At 45.1% G+C, this 14,557-nt stretch overlaps 1 protein-coding gene across 3 annotated transcripts in view; it reads right to left on the reverse strand.

The window, feature by feature from the left end:
* The window catches only part of UNC80 (unc-80 homolog, NALCN channel complex subunit), a 122,185-nt gene that overhangs the window by 11,574 nt on the left and 96,054 nt on the right, over positions 1 to 14,557 (reverse strand). For all 3 annotated transcript variants that reach the window (XM_008504926.2, XM_030454175.1, XM_008504925.2), the window contains 8 exons: positions 12,967 to 13,167; positions 10,536 to 10,659; positions 8,172 to 8,297; positions 6,206 to 6,329; positions 5,274 to 5,480; positions 3,965 to 4,149; positions 2,897 to 3,062; positions 1,907 to 2,086 (listed from right to left, as the gene is read on the reverse strand). In XM_008504926.2, coding sequence (XP_008503148.2) covers positions 1,907 to 2,086; positions 2,897 to 3,062; positions 3,965 to 4,149; positions 5,274 to 5,480; positions 6,206 to 6,329; positions 8,172 to 8,297; positions 10,536 to 10,659; positions 12,967 to 13,167 — 1,313 coding nt within the window. The remainder of the gene's footprint in view (positions 1 to 1,906; positions 2,087 to 2,896; positions 3,063 to 3,964; positions 4,150 to 5,273; positions 5,481 to 6,205; positions 6,330 to 8,171; positions 8,298 to 10,535; positions 10,660 to 12,966; positions 13,168 to 14,557) is intronic.

The following is a 14,557-nucleotide window of genomic DNA, read 5'->3' on the forward strand; positions in this document are numbered from 1 at the left end:
AAGAAAAAACAGGAAAGGCAAGGAAAAAAACCACCCCGACCCTTCCTACATATTTAGGGTTGTCATGTCATGGCAGGGTACCAAATGTGTACCCAGCATTTACTTACCAAACCTGCAATTTTGAATACTTTGATTAGATTTTACAGTCAGAGACTAGAAAGACATAGGCATAAACCCTTCAGGATGGGGAATGCAGAACACATGGAGCAGGGATTTGTGCATGCTTTCAGCTTACATGGCTCTCAGGAAAACGTGCTTAAAGAATTCAGCTTCTCTAGGGCTTAGTTCCTGTGATTAATAAATGGTTTGTTAACATACAGTGTTTTCTGGTGTAAAAGTTGCAGCTTGATGTTTTGCTTGTGTGATATAGTTTTGCTGCTATGATATAGTAAAGAACTCTCATAGAAGTTACAGTACATAGCAGCAAAATGCAGTGCTGACACCCTTTAGCACATGCATTTTAAAATGTTACCCAAAATGGCTAAACTGTCTGCAGTACACTGTATTGCAACTGAATTATGCAGACAGTGGGATTATGATCAGGACTGCTAGAAATCTTCAGTGCCATTTAAAATTATATAAAGTACCTGGAGAGAAATTACTCCACTGCATTTTTTTTTACCACAACTTCTAATTACAAATAAAACAAATGGGAAGTTTTGCGTAATCTTTTCCTTTTGACCTTTTCCAGTTTTGAGATACTGAAATATTTTATGGCAGCATTAAGCCAAGGCTGAAATTAAACTGCTGCATGCAAATAGGAAGATGGCACTCACTAAAATTAATCTGAGGCTGAAAGCAGAGTTTGCCACAGTAGGCACCTGAGCCATGGACCAGCAGTACAAAAGTGGTGGACTGTGCAATCCTCAGTGGTGAGCCAGCTAAAATAAAGCTGGGCTGAGTGTGGAAAGTTTCAGGCTAACTGTTCCTTCCCAAAAGGCAATTCTACCATAACTGCCCAGGCCCTTCTTTTAAGCCTGGTTTTCAGCCCTGTTGTTTAATGTCTTTGAGGAATAGTCAGCAGTCCTCAAACACTGAAGTGAAACACCTGAGTTTCAGGCACTGAGACAACCAACCGTTGCAGCACCAGAGAGAATATTCCTAATAAAGTAGGGGGAAGCCCAAGCCTGATTGATGATGTATGAGTAGGGTTTTTGACCCCAGATTTCAGTGATGGACAACTCAGAAGCAGATGGACAGCTAATAAGCAGAGAGAAGGCAAAATTCCAAGAATAACATGAAACTCAGCTGAAATGACAAAGCAACATTCAAGTCATAGCAAATTAATCCACAAAACATCCCATTCCTTCTAAACCTGTACCAGAAAGCCTGACAACCCCAGAACCTGCCAGCTGCCTCAAAGGAGATCAAGCTTTTGTTGTTAGTAGGTTTCAGGCTAAAGTTCCTCTTTGTTACTGGAATGACACAAACACACAGATGTTCCACCCTGCAAAGAGTCACAGATGGATCCCATGCAGCACAAGGACAACATATTCCATGTTGGAGCATCTGGAAAGGACTGATGAGCAGGAAGCACTAAAATCGTGCAGGAATAGGATCCTAAGAGCCAGCCACAGTCCCTGCCCCCTGTCTTGATGAAGGTCAAAGAAAGGACTGATTGCCAAATGCGTTCTCTGCAGCACGAGGATTGCCTGGCAGCCCAAGTCTCATACATCTGGCTGCCTTTCCACCTTCCCTGCCCAGAGCTCAGGAGAGAATGAGGAGGTACATAATGACCCAAGCATCAACTGAAACCCTGAACCCTGCAGCAACCACATCAGTTTCTTAACCTCATGCTTCTGTGGGCCTTTTGTCACTACTACTACCGCCCCTCCCAGCCATCCCCTGGGGTATCAAGAAAACATCCTCAGTACTGGGAGCTTAGCTTGAATCAGTAGCCACGTACTTTCTTCGTCCTCCTCGTCCGTACGGCTCAGTGTGTCCTGCGAGGCCTGCTGGGAGGGCTCACTGTCCTGCTCCCAGACCGTGCCAGTGCCAGTGTTGGAGCGGGACATGGTGGCCAGGCTCAGGCGGTATGCGGAGGTGGAGGTGCCCACGGTGCTGACAGATGTCTTCCCTTGGTAAGCTGTGCAGGAATGGGAAAAACAAATGCGAATTAGTGATGGTGCTGGGAATCAATAACCAGCCAAGCATTCCTATCACCTCGGGTACCTGATTCTGCCCAGACTGGTGGGGCAGAGGTTGGCAGAGGTGGTGAAACAGACACATCTGCCCTGGCTCACCTCATCTCTCCAAAATCTGTCTGTTTTTCTTATGCAGTCTGTTCTTCTCAATTTTAGCGCAGTATTTGCCATCTCAGTTTTAACATTTAGAAACAATTACTACCAGGGAAAAAAAAAGTTGAAGCATATTCCTTTGAGTTTGCTTTCCTTTTTTAAGAATAGAAGCACATAAAATCTCTTGCCCTGCATAAGCAGTGGCTGCCATCTTGTGGCAACAAGAGTGACTGTTCCTGGAGAAAAAGTGTCCCTGCTGCAGGAGAAAATTCAGTGTACAGCCAGCTTGGGGATGCTGCTCTGGCCGTGGGTGGGAACATCAGAGAGAGATCAAAGAGACCAAGAGGAGAAAGGAGGAGACAGGTCTGCTGCTGACAAAAAAAGATGTTTGCACATGAGCAGCTTCAGATTTACAGAGATGTAGGTCAATGCTGGTTGCATTGTGTGTTGTGGCTGCACAAGCCAGCTGCAATAGCAAGAGGGCAAAACTAGGTGAGTTTCACAGCCTGGACTCCTGTGGGCAGTCCCGTGGGAAGGTTGGGCTGAACATAGGGGCTGATCCAGAGGCAGGAGACAGGTCTGCCTCACAGGTTAATTTATGGGTGATCCAGCCAGGCAAATAGGGCTGATGGCCCTTAACTCTCCCGTCTCCTCCTTACCAGAACCGCTGTGCACTGCCTCCTTCAGGATCTTCAGCTCATTGTTGAATTCAGCAATGAGGGAGCTCTTGCAGAGCGGGCGCGGTATGAACCTCCTCTCCAGCTGATCCGCAATGTGCTGCCGGGCTGTCAGCTCCTCGTGGTTCTCAGCCGGCTGGGCCAGCAGCTGCAAAATTGGGAGGTGTTAGCAGTGCAGAGAAACAGTGCCTTGGGAAATGGGACTGGTCTCCAGAGCAGCGTGAGCCTGCAGCCAACAGACTGTCTGTCCTCTTAGCAGATGTGAAGTTTTGACTCCAGCTAGGAGGTTTCCACCTGCCGTTCAGGGACAACCCAACATTTGATTTAACAGAAATCAAAACCTCAATGACATTGGTACACGGGGATGAGGGCTTCCTCATAAGCTCAACTATCACACATGAAGCAGCTCCTTCCTCCAAGATGATTTAGTCTGTCCAAGTGGTAAGAGACAGTAGGCTAAACAAGGTGTAATACCATGTGCTAGTCTGCCTGGTTAGGAGACAAAAGCCACTGTTAGCTTAAGCCCTGGCCATCTCTGTCTAGCAGCTGTCTCTCCATCAGCAAGAGCCTTGTCAGAACCTGCACCCAAAATATACAAAGTGGAGTGGTCCTACCTGACTGTTAGAGGTACTGCCCGGCTGTGCCAGAAGAGGCACTTCTGGAAGATTTCAGCCAACCATACAGACCCCTTCCTGAGCTCAGAGCATCCACATTACTTCCAAGTATTCTGAGTGTCTTTGTTACAAAACTAAGTCCACATGAAAACCCTCTCGGTCAAGCCTGATAATACTTTCCCATCCTGGGGAGCTAAGACTACCTGTACTCTGTGGCTTTGTGGATGAGAGCTCCTGTATCACAGCGTAATCTTTAGTGTTCTCTTGGAAAAAGCCTTGTGATTTACTTTCAAAGGATTCACCAGTCTACTAACTTCTGAAAGGTCACTCACTCCATAAACACCCAGTTCCAGAAGTGCCATTTCTCTTTCTCAGCAGGGGACTAAGGGACATCATTCCTCAGCAGTGACCAAGCATCAGCCAAAGCAGCTGTTACCTTGCACTGGATGAAGGGCCGAAGGAGCACAAAGATTGGGATCCGTGTCCGTACGATGAAGTCGAGGAAGTCCCAGAGTGCCAGCCCTCCCACCTTCCGCAGTGCCATCTCTTTGACTTGCAGGCTCAGCCAGTACCACTGGCTGTCCAGCTGGCGTTCAAAGCAAACGAGGATCACCTTCAGGGCTGGAGGGGAGTAGACACCAGCAAAGGGCAGTCAGAGGTGTTATCAGTGTCCCTTGCAAGCACTGAGGGAGGAATGGGGAACCATGGTGGGCACAAACCTGCACAGGCATGAATTCATGCACAAGCAGATGCAAGCCCACACACCTCAGAGTCACCACTGTCTTTTCTGCCAGTCTCCAAATGCCTCAGGGAAGAACGGCAGCTTCCTTATAACAAAAGCCTCAGGATCAAGACTGAGAGTCTCATTTCCAAATAATTTTTCCTACTTCACACCTAAGTTCTTCTGTATATTCTTGCTCTACCTTCCCCTCTCCCTCCCTGCATGTTTGTCTTGCTGGAGTTCAGATATTTTGAGAGCAGCTCAGAGGGGGAATTCAGCCCTGGCTGACAGTCTCCAAAATCTTGATCAAGCATAGCTACACAAAGAGTCACGCTGTGAGCACAATGCCCTCCAGGTTATTTACAGGGTAATGAAAAGAACCTTCCAGCAGTGCAGCTTGCATGAGTCATGGCCAAACTGTGATCTAAACAAACATACAGTCCAGTGAGCCAAGGGCCATAATTCACAAGAGCACTGCGTTACAAATGGATGTGAACAGCTATGAGGTTCAAAACAATGCTCTCTATTAAAGTGGGTACTCTCACAGGAGACAAGGAGTCTTCCTCTTTCCATGCTTCCTTGGTCTGGAACAAACAGGGAGGCCTTGGAATTGTTGGGGAAAGGTTGACAGCTCCCTCTTTCTTGATGGGATTGGCCAAAACATCTCAGCCATCACACATCTGTATCCAGGTTTGTTAGGGTAGGGGGGTTAAATCAGTGATGAATTGCCATTTTTTCCTCAGTCTTACTCCATTCCTCAGATATGGGTTAAGAAAGACCTGAATAGTCTTCAGGTAAACACTCTCACAAAATCAGAAACAGTAAAGCTGTTTGAAAGAGTGACCCATATAGCCCTGATAATCTGTGCTGCTACCACATCTCCAGTTTATTTTTCCTTGCACTTCTGTTCAAAAAAAAGGAGCTCAGACCTGCCTGGGATGGCTTTCTTTGGTGCTATCTACATTGTGGAATGCTCCATTTTATCTCTGTCTCTTCCCAGTGGTGGGCAGGAGCCATCACTCACCCAGGTAGGCAGCCTGGCTGGTGGACTCTGCGAGGCCTTCCCGCCGCAGGTCCTTGCCTGCATCCCCCGGGGTGGAGCAGTGAGCAGGGGAACTCTCCAGCATAAAGTTCTTGCTGCGGGAAGTGCTGATGATGCGAGGTGGCAGGAGAATATTGATAACAGTCTGGAGCAGCAACAGGACCTCGGGCTGCTCCAGCCAGGGGCTGTCTGAGATGCATTGGGAGGGGAGAGAGAGAGAAAGATCAGGCTACATTCCCACAGAGATGCCCTAAATATCTAGACCCTGTTCAGTTCCAAAAAGGGGCAGCAATCTCAAAGGCCCCCTAAGCCAAAAGTCACACACCCCACACCTTGTTATGCTGCTTCTCCTCCTGCAAGCAAAGGCAAAGTTTATTTTAGCACCAACACACACAGAACAACACATCACAAAGAAACTTCCCATTCAGTGGTCTCATAATCTCATTTCCTTTTGACATTCCTCACTCCCTTTACTCTTTGTTTTAATTTAGGGATTTACCAGCCACCACCCTTTATAGAAGAAAGCAAGGAGCAGGACTTGAGCCAGACAAGTGGCATAGCCTGGGCAGACTGTGATCCACAAGGGCACACAATTTCTGTGACCTCTGCTCCCCTCTGTGGCTTCTGCTACAACACAGTTGTCTTGCCCTGCACTCCAGTTTCAAAAGGAGCACATCAGTGTAAGACCTGACTCAAGAACAACAAAAATAAAGAAACAACTTCTCCCAGTGGGGCTCTTTTCAGTCTTGAACCGAAAGGGCACTTAGCTGACACGCTGCCAGTGACAGAAATAAATTAAAGAGAAATATTAAAAAGAAATAAAATAAGGAGAAAATCAACAGAGAGCAGGGAAAGCGCAAACATCAGTTGTCAGAAAAAGGAGAGAAAAATTATTTTTGTTAAATTAGTCAGACCTTTGCTTCCAGATCCTACTGTGAGCACAAATGGAATCAGTAGGTTTAAAAGCATTCCTTCCCTTCTTTCCTGATTGGTGAATGGGGAGACGACATGGCTTAGGGGGAAATCTTCTTTCAAAGCCTGTGCAGTAATAATAAGAAAGGATTAAATGATTTCATCAGCAGATCAGGCATGCAAGTTACTGCAGGGACTGACGATCCCCTGGGCATCCTGTTTACACAGCACAACACCAGCACTGATGTCCTGATAGAATTAGAAGCTCTGAGACCACTAATTCAGGAGTAGAAGGGATTCACAGAGTGAAGTATCACCTGCTCTTGTCAAAACCAAGAGGTAAGAAGCCCAGCTTCCTAACTCATAGATATCATTAACTAAATCAGGAGTCAGCTGAGTGTTAGCCCTAAACTGCTGTGAATGACATCAGCATCTGAGCCAGACTATGGAGGATTAAAACAACTAGCAGAGGAAACTGCACAAGTGACATGATCTAAATATTCCACTGTCTCAACATGGAGGTTATTCCCAAACTCATTTTTTGTTCTGACTCACTTTAAGCTGCCCTACCATCCTCCCTAAGACAAAGAATGAACTCCTGAAAAATACACAAAATACATATTTACTTTTTGATGCATAGTTATCTAAATTGGAAGGTTTCTTTGTCTTTAGACGAGGCAATCCAAATGACTGTCAGCAGAACTCCACTCATTTGCATCTTCTGAGTTGCTACAGACTTAGCTGTGAAATGCAACTGAACCTTGCAATGCCTCAACTTTGCATATCTGGGCTGAGAAATTCCAGAAGATGTTTTCTGATGGGGTGTGAAGTACTTCTGTTTTGTACCCTGCTGGAAGTACTAAGAATATGACTACTCGTGTTTTTCTGACATGTTTGGTTTTCATTGCATTTAAAGCTCATGAGAAGGATGAGTGAATAGGGAGCAAAGGATAATTAAAGTAAAAGCTCCCAATACTTAAAAAAATTATGCATTTGGTATCTGTTGCTTTGGTTTTTTTTAAGAGAGAAAATATTTCAGAAAAGGTAAAAGTGGCCCTTTTTTTACTTTTAAGAAAAATTATCTCAGAGCTAAAATAATGTCCTCTTTCTGTGTCATTTGGTACCACAAGGTCCTCTGGTGCCTCATGCTCTGAGGGACAGCACTGTGTTTTCATACCTATACATCCTCCTTCTGAAGCTGCCTCATGCTTGGAATTGCTGAAATACTCAAGTGGATGTGCCAATGCATATATTAAAATGCATCTTGGAGCTAGATTAGGAAATTTGTCCCTTCATTGGTCACCATTCCTGTCTGATTTTGTGCTAGTGGGGCGGGAAAGGGATACAGAGGCAGAATGACTCTGTAACAGTTATGGCACGGATATGAGAAGGGAATAGTGATGACTTCTCCAAAAAGTCCAGGCTGTTTTGTCTTTTTTTATTCTGGACAGCAAGGATGCTATTGTGTCAGCAGCTGAAAAGCCAAGTTGCTCTATTTTTTTGAGCTGGCACACTGTGTGACCTGCTCAGGTAAGAAAAGAAGTGCAGACTCTACTCTGAGTTACACACATGGTTCCATGGGAAAAAGAGGGAAGGTTGCACGGATGTCACCCAGGCCAGGGCCCATTTCCCTGTGGCAGGAGACTTATGGAAACACCTCAGATCTTGCAGAGAATCCTAACGAGCTTGTCAGAGCCTCACATAGCATCAATCAGCCAAACTCCCTGGACTTCAATGGCAGTCTTAAGCTGATGGATGCTTGCTGTGGACTTGACCCCAGTAGGTGAATTCTGAGCTGAGTTCAAGCCTTCAAAAAGAAGGCAAAATTTACATGTTGCTTCTCTTTCGTTTTTGGTGTATGTTCCACAGTTTTTGCCCAGCTTTTGCAGAAAGAAAACAGAGCACCACTGAGTTGGTGTCTCAACCAGAAGCTCTAACAGGCCTGGCCACAGACCAGGGCAGACACACCTGTATCTGCAATGCTACAAGCCGGACAACAGCTGTGCTGAAGGGCAGAGGTGGCGAGAGATAAGGGCTGAGATGAAGAAGGGGTAATCCGTCAGCCACACTGGAGGGTCCTACCACTCCCATCACCTGCAATACAAACAGAGCACATCACCACAGCTGACTGCTGGCAGTTTCATCCATGCCATATCCTCCAACACCAGTGAAATGGAGGGGCCTTCTGTAGAACACTGAGTTGGGGTAGCTCTAGGAGAACCAGCCCCCTCAGTGGTCCTTGTGGGAGCTCGGCAAGTGAGGAGGAGGAGTTCCAGCAGACTAAGGGAGGTGGGATTAGGGAACCAGCAAGGATGAGAGGAGTGCACGGGTAACCTGGTACATTTATAAATGTACCCAGTTCCAGCCTTGCATGACCAGTACTGGACCGGTGGAAAAGTTGGAGTTGGAGGATATGTCATGTAACAAATGTAACAAATAAAAATATATCACCAAAGCAAAAAGTCTGCATTGAAACTGGACATCTTTTCCCTTGTTTTGCTGATCTACTTGAAAAATAATGTCCTAAGTCTGACCCAAGCCGGGTTTTGTACAATGTTCAGATTCCCCTCAGAGTCTGTTTTTAGGAAGTATAACACACCACTACTTCCATCAAACCCCAGATGCCTGAAGCAGAGACACCTGGCTGTCTGAACTCCTGGAAATATCAGCACAAGAAAACAGCACTTTTAGGGGAGCGTTATTTAAACCATTCTTGGATGCGCCCCTCAGGAGGAATTAAATCACAGACCTGCATATGTCTGTTTTTCTCCATGACATTTAGATGATGAGAACAGGAAGAAGCTACATGGCAGACACCTCATCTTAAGGAAGATGACTGCACTCTGACTTTATTTTTCCAAAGTCAGCCTGGCAAGAAAGGCAGTAACCAGTTTTCTGTCAGAAAACTGAAGGACAATTTAGAAGGGGAAGAGGCAGAGCCCTTTCTTTATATCACCATGGGTTATCATTTAGACATTTCTCCACCTCCTGGATGAGCTCTTTTTGGGCTTGATGATGGAACTGGTCTACATATGATATAGCATGCAGGCAGAGGTGCTCCCACAGCTCATAGCAGCCACAGTTCTGACAGCCAAAGTTAAATTGTTAACAGTAAGTACATCTTTTTCCTAGCAGCTTTCCCTGATGTTCCTAGCCAGCTGAATGTATGCATGGTGGCTGTACTTAAGCACTACAGAATTTTCTATTTTTAGAGCACTGAGTAACTCTTAATGCAGGCGCTTTGGAGAGGTTGCTGGTATGATTCACTCTGTGATGCCTGCTTGCCAAACTGCAGGTCCTCACTAAACTTACATTTGAGCTAACTTTATAGCAGCATCCCCATTCAGCAACCCTGAGGGCCCAGATTTGCAGTCCCTCCAAGTGGCTACCTCTGCTTGAATAAGGGACAAGTCTTACAGACTCTGATAGGTTGGAGCTTCTTTGCCTTTGAAGCCATGAGTGCTGTACAGACTTGAAGGAGAGGAGCGTGGCAAAACATGATATTGCATTGTAAATGCTGACCATTTTTTTTAAGGCTCCTCAGAGGTTTTCTGTTCTAAGAAGAAAATGTTACAGGGCCCAATAACAGCAGAAATGCTAGTGCAGCCTTTCCCCCTTTATTTGTATTTTTCCCACGTGCAACGTAAGGTTGCACGCTTGCTCAAATGGCTGGAGTTACACTAATATCAAATTGAGGGATTGGCCCCAGCTGCAGAAACACTACAGCCTCTTGCTTAATGTCCAGGCAGGCTCCATCTGTATCACCATTCTGTTGTAACAGACTTAGGAAGATAAATTCTACTAGGATTGGGATCTGAACATTGTACAGCACAAACCTGTACTAGATCAAGCCAGGGACATTTCAAATAGTGGAGTAAATCCACCCATGTAAACCCTTCTAACTAGTCAACCCCTGCTGGCCTCTGACAGGGCCTTCAGGGTCCTTCCCCACTGGAGATGGTAGGTGTCCCCAGTGCCACCCACTCCCCGTCTCTACCAGGTGTGTGCAGTCTCCACCACCCCACTCTCCAACTTGCAGCCCTCAACTCTCAGCTCCATCTGGCAAAGGTGGATCTTCAAAGTGGTGCGTGGGAAGCAATGGAAATCAATTGTTTGACCACCACTGCAGGTCACTGTATCTCCCCATGTACCACTTCAAAAATGAACCTCGCTGTCTCTAGTGTCACTTGCGAAGTCCCCTTGCGGGGGGTAGGGGGAGGATGGGTAAAATGGCAGGAATGGGAAGGAACTGTCATCTTCAGTCCAGAGAAGTCAACAGCGGGGGGTAGGTTTAGCAAAGGTTCACCACGGGGTTGCCGCTGGGCTACTCACCAGGTTGACACAGACATTGATCAGAGACCTAAGGTGAGGCAGGAAGGAAATGATTGGCTGCCTCTGAAGTGTCAAACAAACCCCTTCAATCAAATTGCTGGCAGGCTCCCACTCAACCTGGCGCCTGCAATACAACAGTAGCTGCCGTTAGCCTCCTGCCCCCCACACGGCGTTCCCAAACACGGCCACCGACACACACGGACGCCCACAGGGGAAATGTTGCAGACAGTGACGAGCTCCGAGATGAGCAAAAAGTGAGCCACAGGGAACAGGCTTGACCCACGCAGCTTGGGAGAGCCACAGAGCACACTGGGCATTTGAGAAAGACCAGAAACGAAAAACAGAGACTGTGCTGGATGAGCTGTGCCACCCCCTGTAGCAGACAGGGCGTGGAATGGCGGGAGCCGGTGGCTGCCGCCTCAGGTAGTGCCTGTGTGGGGAGAGCAGCCTGCTGAGCCCAGCTCCCTCAGGGGAGCAGCTCCTACTACTCTCCTGGCTTGTGTATGTTCTCAAGGAAGGGAACAAACCCCATCAGCTGTGAGTGTCCTCTGTAAGCTGCTTTTACAGTTTGGCTGCCCTGCCAGAGTGACTCCCGGGCAGAGCCTGCCCTGAACTTGAACTGGCCCAACCTCTACCTTCCTCACTCTGTGCAGGAGGGCTGGTTCATTCCCTGCCAGCACCAACAGCCTTCATTCCAGGATCCTTTCTTCCCTGACACCTTGCTTTTTTTCCCCAAAATAGCTTTTAGGGCTTGTGACAGATGCTGAATGGAGATTCCTAACTGTGAACAGACACAACATAGGTAATGTCAAAGTGGTTCTCACCTTCCATCTCAGGGCCTGAGACTTGGAAGTAAGTATACTTCTCAAGCCAACATCTGACTGGGCACTTCTTGGCACAGAAGGACAAGTTTTGCCTAACTTGTTAGCTCAGGACTAAACACTCCCCTGGCCAAGCCCGTCAGCAGACTTAATAGCAACACGCAGTGTCTCAGCGTTCACTGTGTAAGTTCTTACACAGACCAACATACACCTCATCTTTCAGCATCCACTTTTCCCAAATCCCCAGAACAGTAGTTTGTTTTTGCTTTCACACATTACTACTCCCTTCAGAGACCGGTTTTGAAGCAAGGTGACCACAGGAGGCAGCATATAAGATTCTGGTGTGAGTACGTTCTGTGGATGGCTCCTGGGGTCCAGCACCCAGCCCTGTCTCTTAAGAGGCTTCTTGGACAATTGATGTTTAAATGTAGTTGCTGTGTTTGATCCAGTGGCTTTTCTGTCTCTATCACTTTATGTATAGAAGAGCAGTTTCAGGCAGGCATAGGTACAGACAAGACAGACAGAAGGGAATTTTCATCTATGAGCATTACTTCAGCTTACACAAAGAGAAGAGATCTTTAAGAACATGAAGATCCCTGAGCCCACTGTGAGACAGAAGAAAGTATGAAGGAGAATAGAAAGAATGAACAAGAAGCAGGCAAGACATGGCAAAGAATCAAATCAATAGGAAGGCAAAGAATTAAAATTTCTGCCTCTTAATTACCTAGCAGGACAACTTTCTTAAAGCAGATTGTTAGCCAAAGGAAAGTGATAGGTAGTGGTGCCAGAAAGAATAAATCATTTTCCCCATAGTCGCTTCATCTTAGTTGTGTACATATGATTTCCACTGGAGACTAAAGTTTTGTTTCTGAGTCCTAAATTCTGGTGTTCTCTAGCATCATTTGGCTTCTCAGCTGAGACTGCTCACAAAGTGACTGATTCAAGCATAAGTACATGAGGAGAACTGAGACCAATGGCTCTTTTTACTCAGATCACTGGAAAATCCATAGGGCTGAAAGAGTTTATATTATCCAGACTGGATTTATATCACCACCTCTGAATCCCTATTGAATTCCTAAAGTTGCCAAAACCTGTTTTATAACGTAACTATGCGATCCACCAGCATCTCACCAGCCACTGGCTGGATGCAATTGATGTTCTGGTCCCTTTACTAACCATTCAGAAGTTACTGCATAGCTCCAGGCTATTTTTAACTTTCCAGAGAACCTAGCAGTATTGCTAGCAATACTCTTACTACAATTTAATTTTCCATTTAAAAATGCAATTTATCTAAATGATAGAAACAGCTAAATGATAAAAAAGGGTAGGGAGATGGTACAAAACTGAAGACTTATTTTGAGGAAATGGAAACAAAATTTCTGGAAATTCTCCCTGTAGTTCTTAATAACCTTGCATTTTTTTAGTTTTGCTACCAGAAGACACAACAGAAATGTCAACATAAATGCACAGTTACAGAGATAAGAGCATCTGTTGTTTTCTGCTATGCTGTATGGTTCACCACTACAGGACAGTTTTAGATGACATACCCACACTTCAAGGCTCGCAACATCATAAAGGGGCACCAGGGGGTTTCCATTATACCTGCTCACCTCAAAGTAGGCATCTTGTGAATTTTATTGAACATACGATCCAATCTCTTTAAGATGAGGATAAGGGCAGGTCTCACCGCCTCGGCACTCCAGTCAGTGATGGGCAGCATCTCCATGATGTAGCGCCGGAGGCCTCGGCTTTCCATCGTTTGCGTGTCATAAGGTGCCAGCTTCAGCAGGGAATGTGCAATTTCTGCCAGTCTAAAACAAGGGTTTGTGAAGAGAAAAAACAAATACATCTGCATTTCTTCCAAATATACTTCCATTCCTTCATTCCTGCAAGTGAACTAGCAGTTGAAACTTCAATAGCCTCGTAAAAAGATGCAAAAGTTCAACGTGCTGCTATTTAAACTCTTCGACTCAATACCACACTTCTCGGTATGTTAAGATTCTTTTGCTGGAATCACTGCTATGTTTATGTGCACATGAATGGTTGTAAAGAATGTTTTTACACTGATATAAAATGCACCAAAGAAACATCAGGAATCACAGATTTGTGTAGATAAACCCAAAGTACTCTTAGTAAGATTACAACATTGCAAGTGAAACACAGATATGACATCAACTGTAAGTCAATTAATGAGTTATTTGGTTTGGCTCTGTGCTTGTTTCCCGGTGCCATCACTGAAAGATGTTTCACTGTCCAATTATTTGGTGTTAAATTTTTAAAATAATGTGCTTTCCTATAGTCTTACACAACATGTACTTTGTATGATTCCTCCCTGTAGATTTGATTTGTTTCTCCTAACACCTCTACAGTCTGTGTTGCTGTTGCTTCTTCTAAGCCTCTCAAATGGCCTCCTCACCCCTGGCACTTTTTTGTACTGACTGTGAAGTACTGTGGCAACATTTAATTACACTTGCAATTTGACAAAGACCTACTGAAATACTTGAAATATTCTTGATACTTAATACTTGAATATTCTCAGTATACAGACAAGTAATAAAGATAGAATCCCTAATAAAAGGGATAGAAATCTGCCTATTTCCTGAAATGTCAATTTGTAGTGGAAAATTATAGTACAATGCTGTTTTTATTGTGGAGATTCTTCTGAAATGCCTTCACCTAATGCAATGTATTTCCATTATCTTTAATATCTAAGTAATATCAAGGGTAATGAGTTCCTCATATTGACCAGTTGTATAAAAATTATTCTTTGTCCAGTATTTCTTCATGATCATTTTTAACAACTGCTTTGTCCTGCTATGGAGTAGGTCTGTTTTCTTAAACATTGTGAAATATCAGTGATACATAATGGTGTATGAAAACTTACTTATGCATTCCAAAATGCAAGATCCATCTCACCCAGCTTGAGATGTCTATCTCAATTAATCCTCTAGCTCCATTCATGTGGAAATAAGCAGTCTAGGAATTTCTTATTTTCTTGAAATACTGGGATAAAGAGCTCATTGGCCGTACATCTGCGTTCTCATTAGGTCCAAAACCATCTTCATTACTTCTATAGACAAAACATTTAATTTTTAAGTGGCTGAAATTGGGTGAGATTAATCCTGTCTGAAGTTCCTAACATATTATCTTGTTTTCTGAAGTCTCTGCTGAAGCATCTGCCAGCCTCCCAAGACCATGGCT

This window comes from Calypte anna, chromosome 7 (genome assembly GCF_003957555.1).
Source record: "Calypte anna isolate BGI_N300 chromosome 7, bCalAnn1_v1.p, whole genome shotgun sequence".
NCBI classification, from domain to species: Eukaryota; Metazoa; Chordata; class Aves; order Apodiformes; family Trochilidae; genus Calypte; species Calypte anna.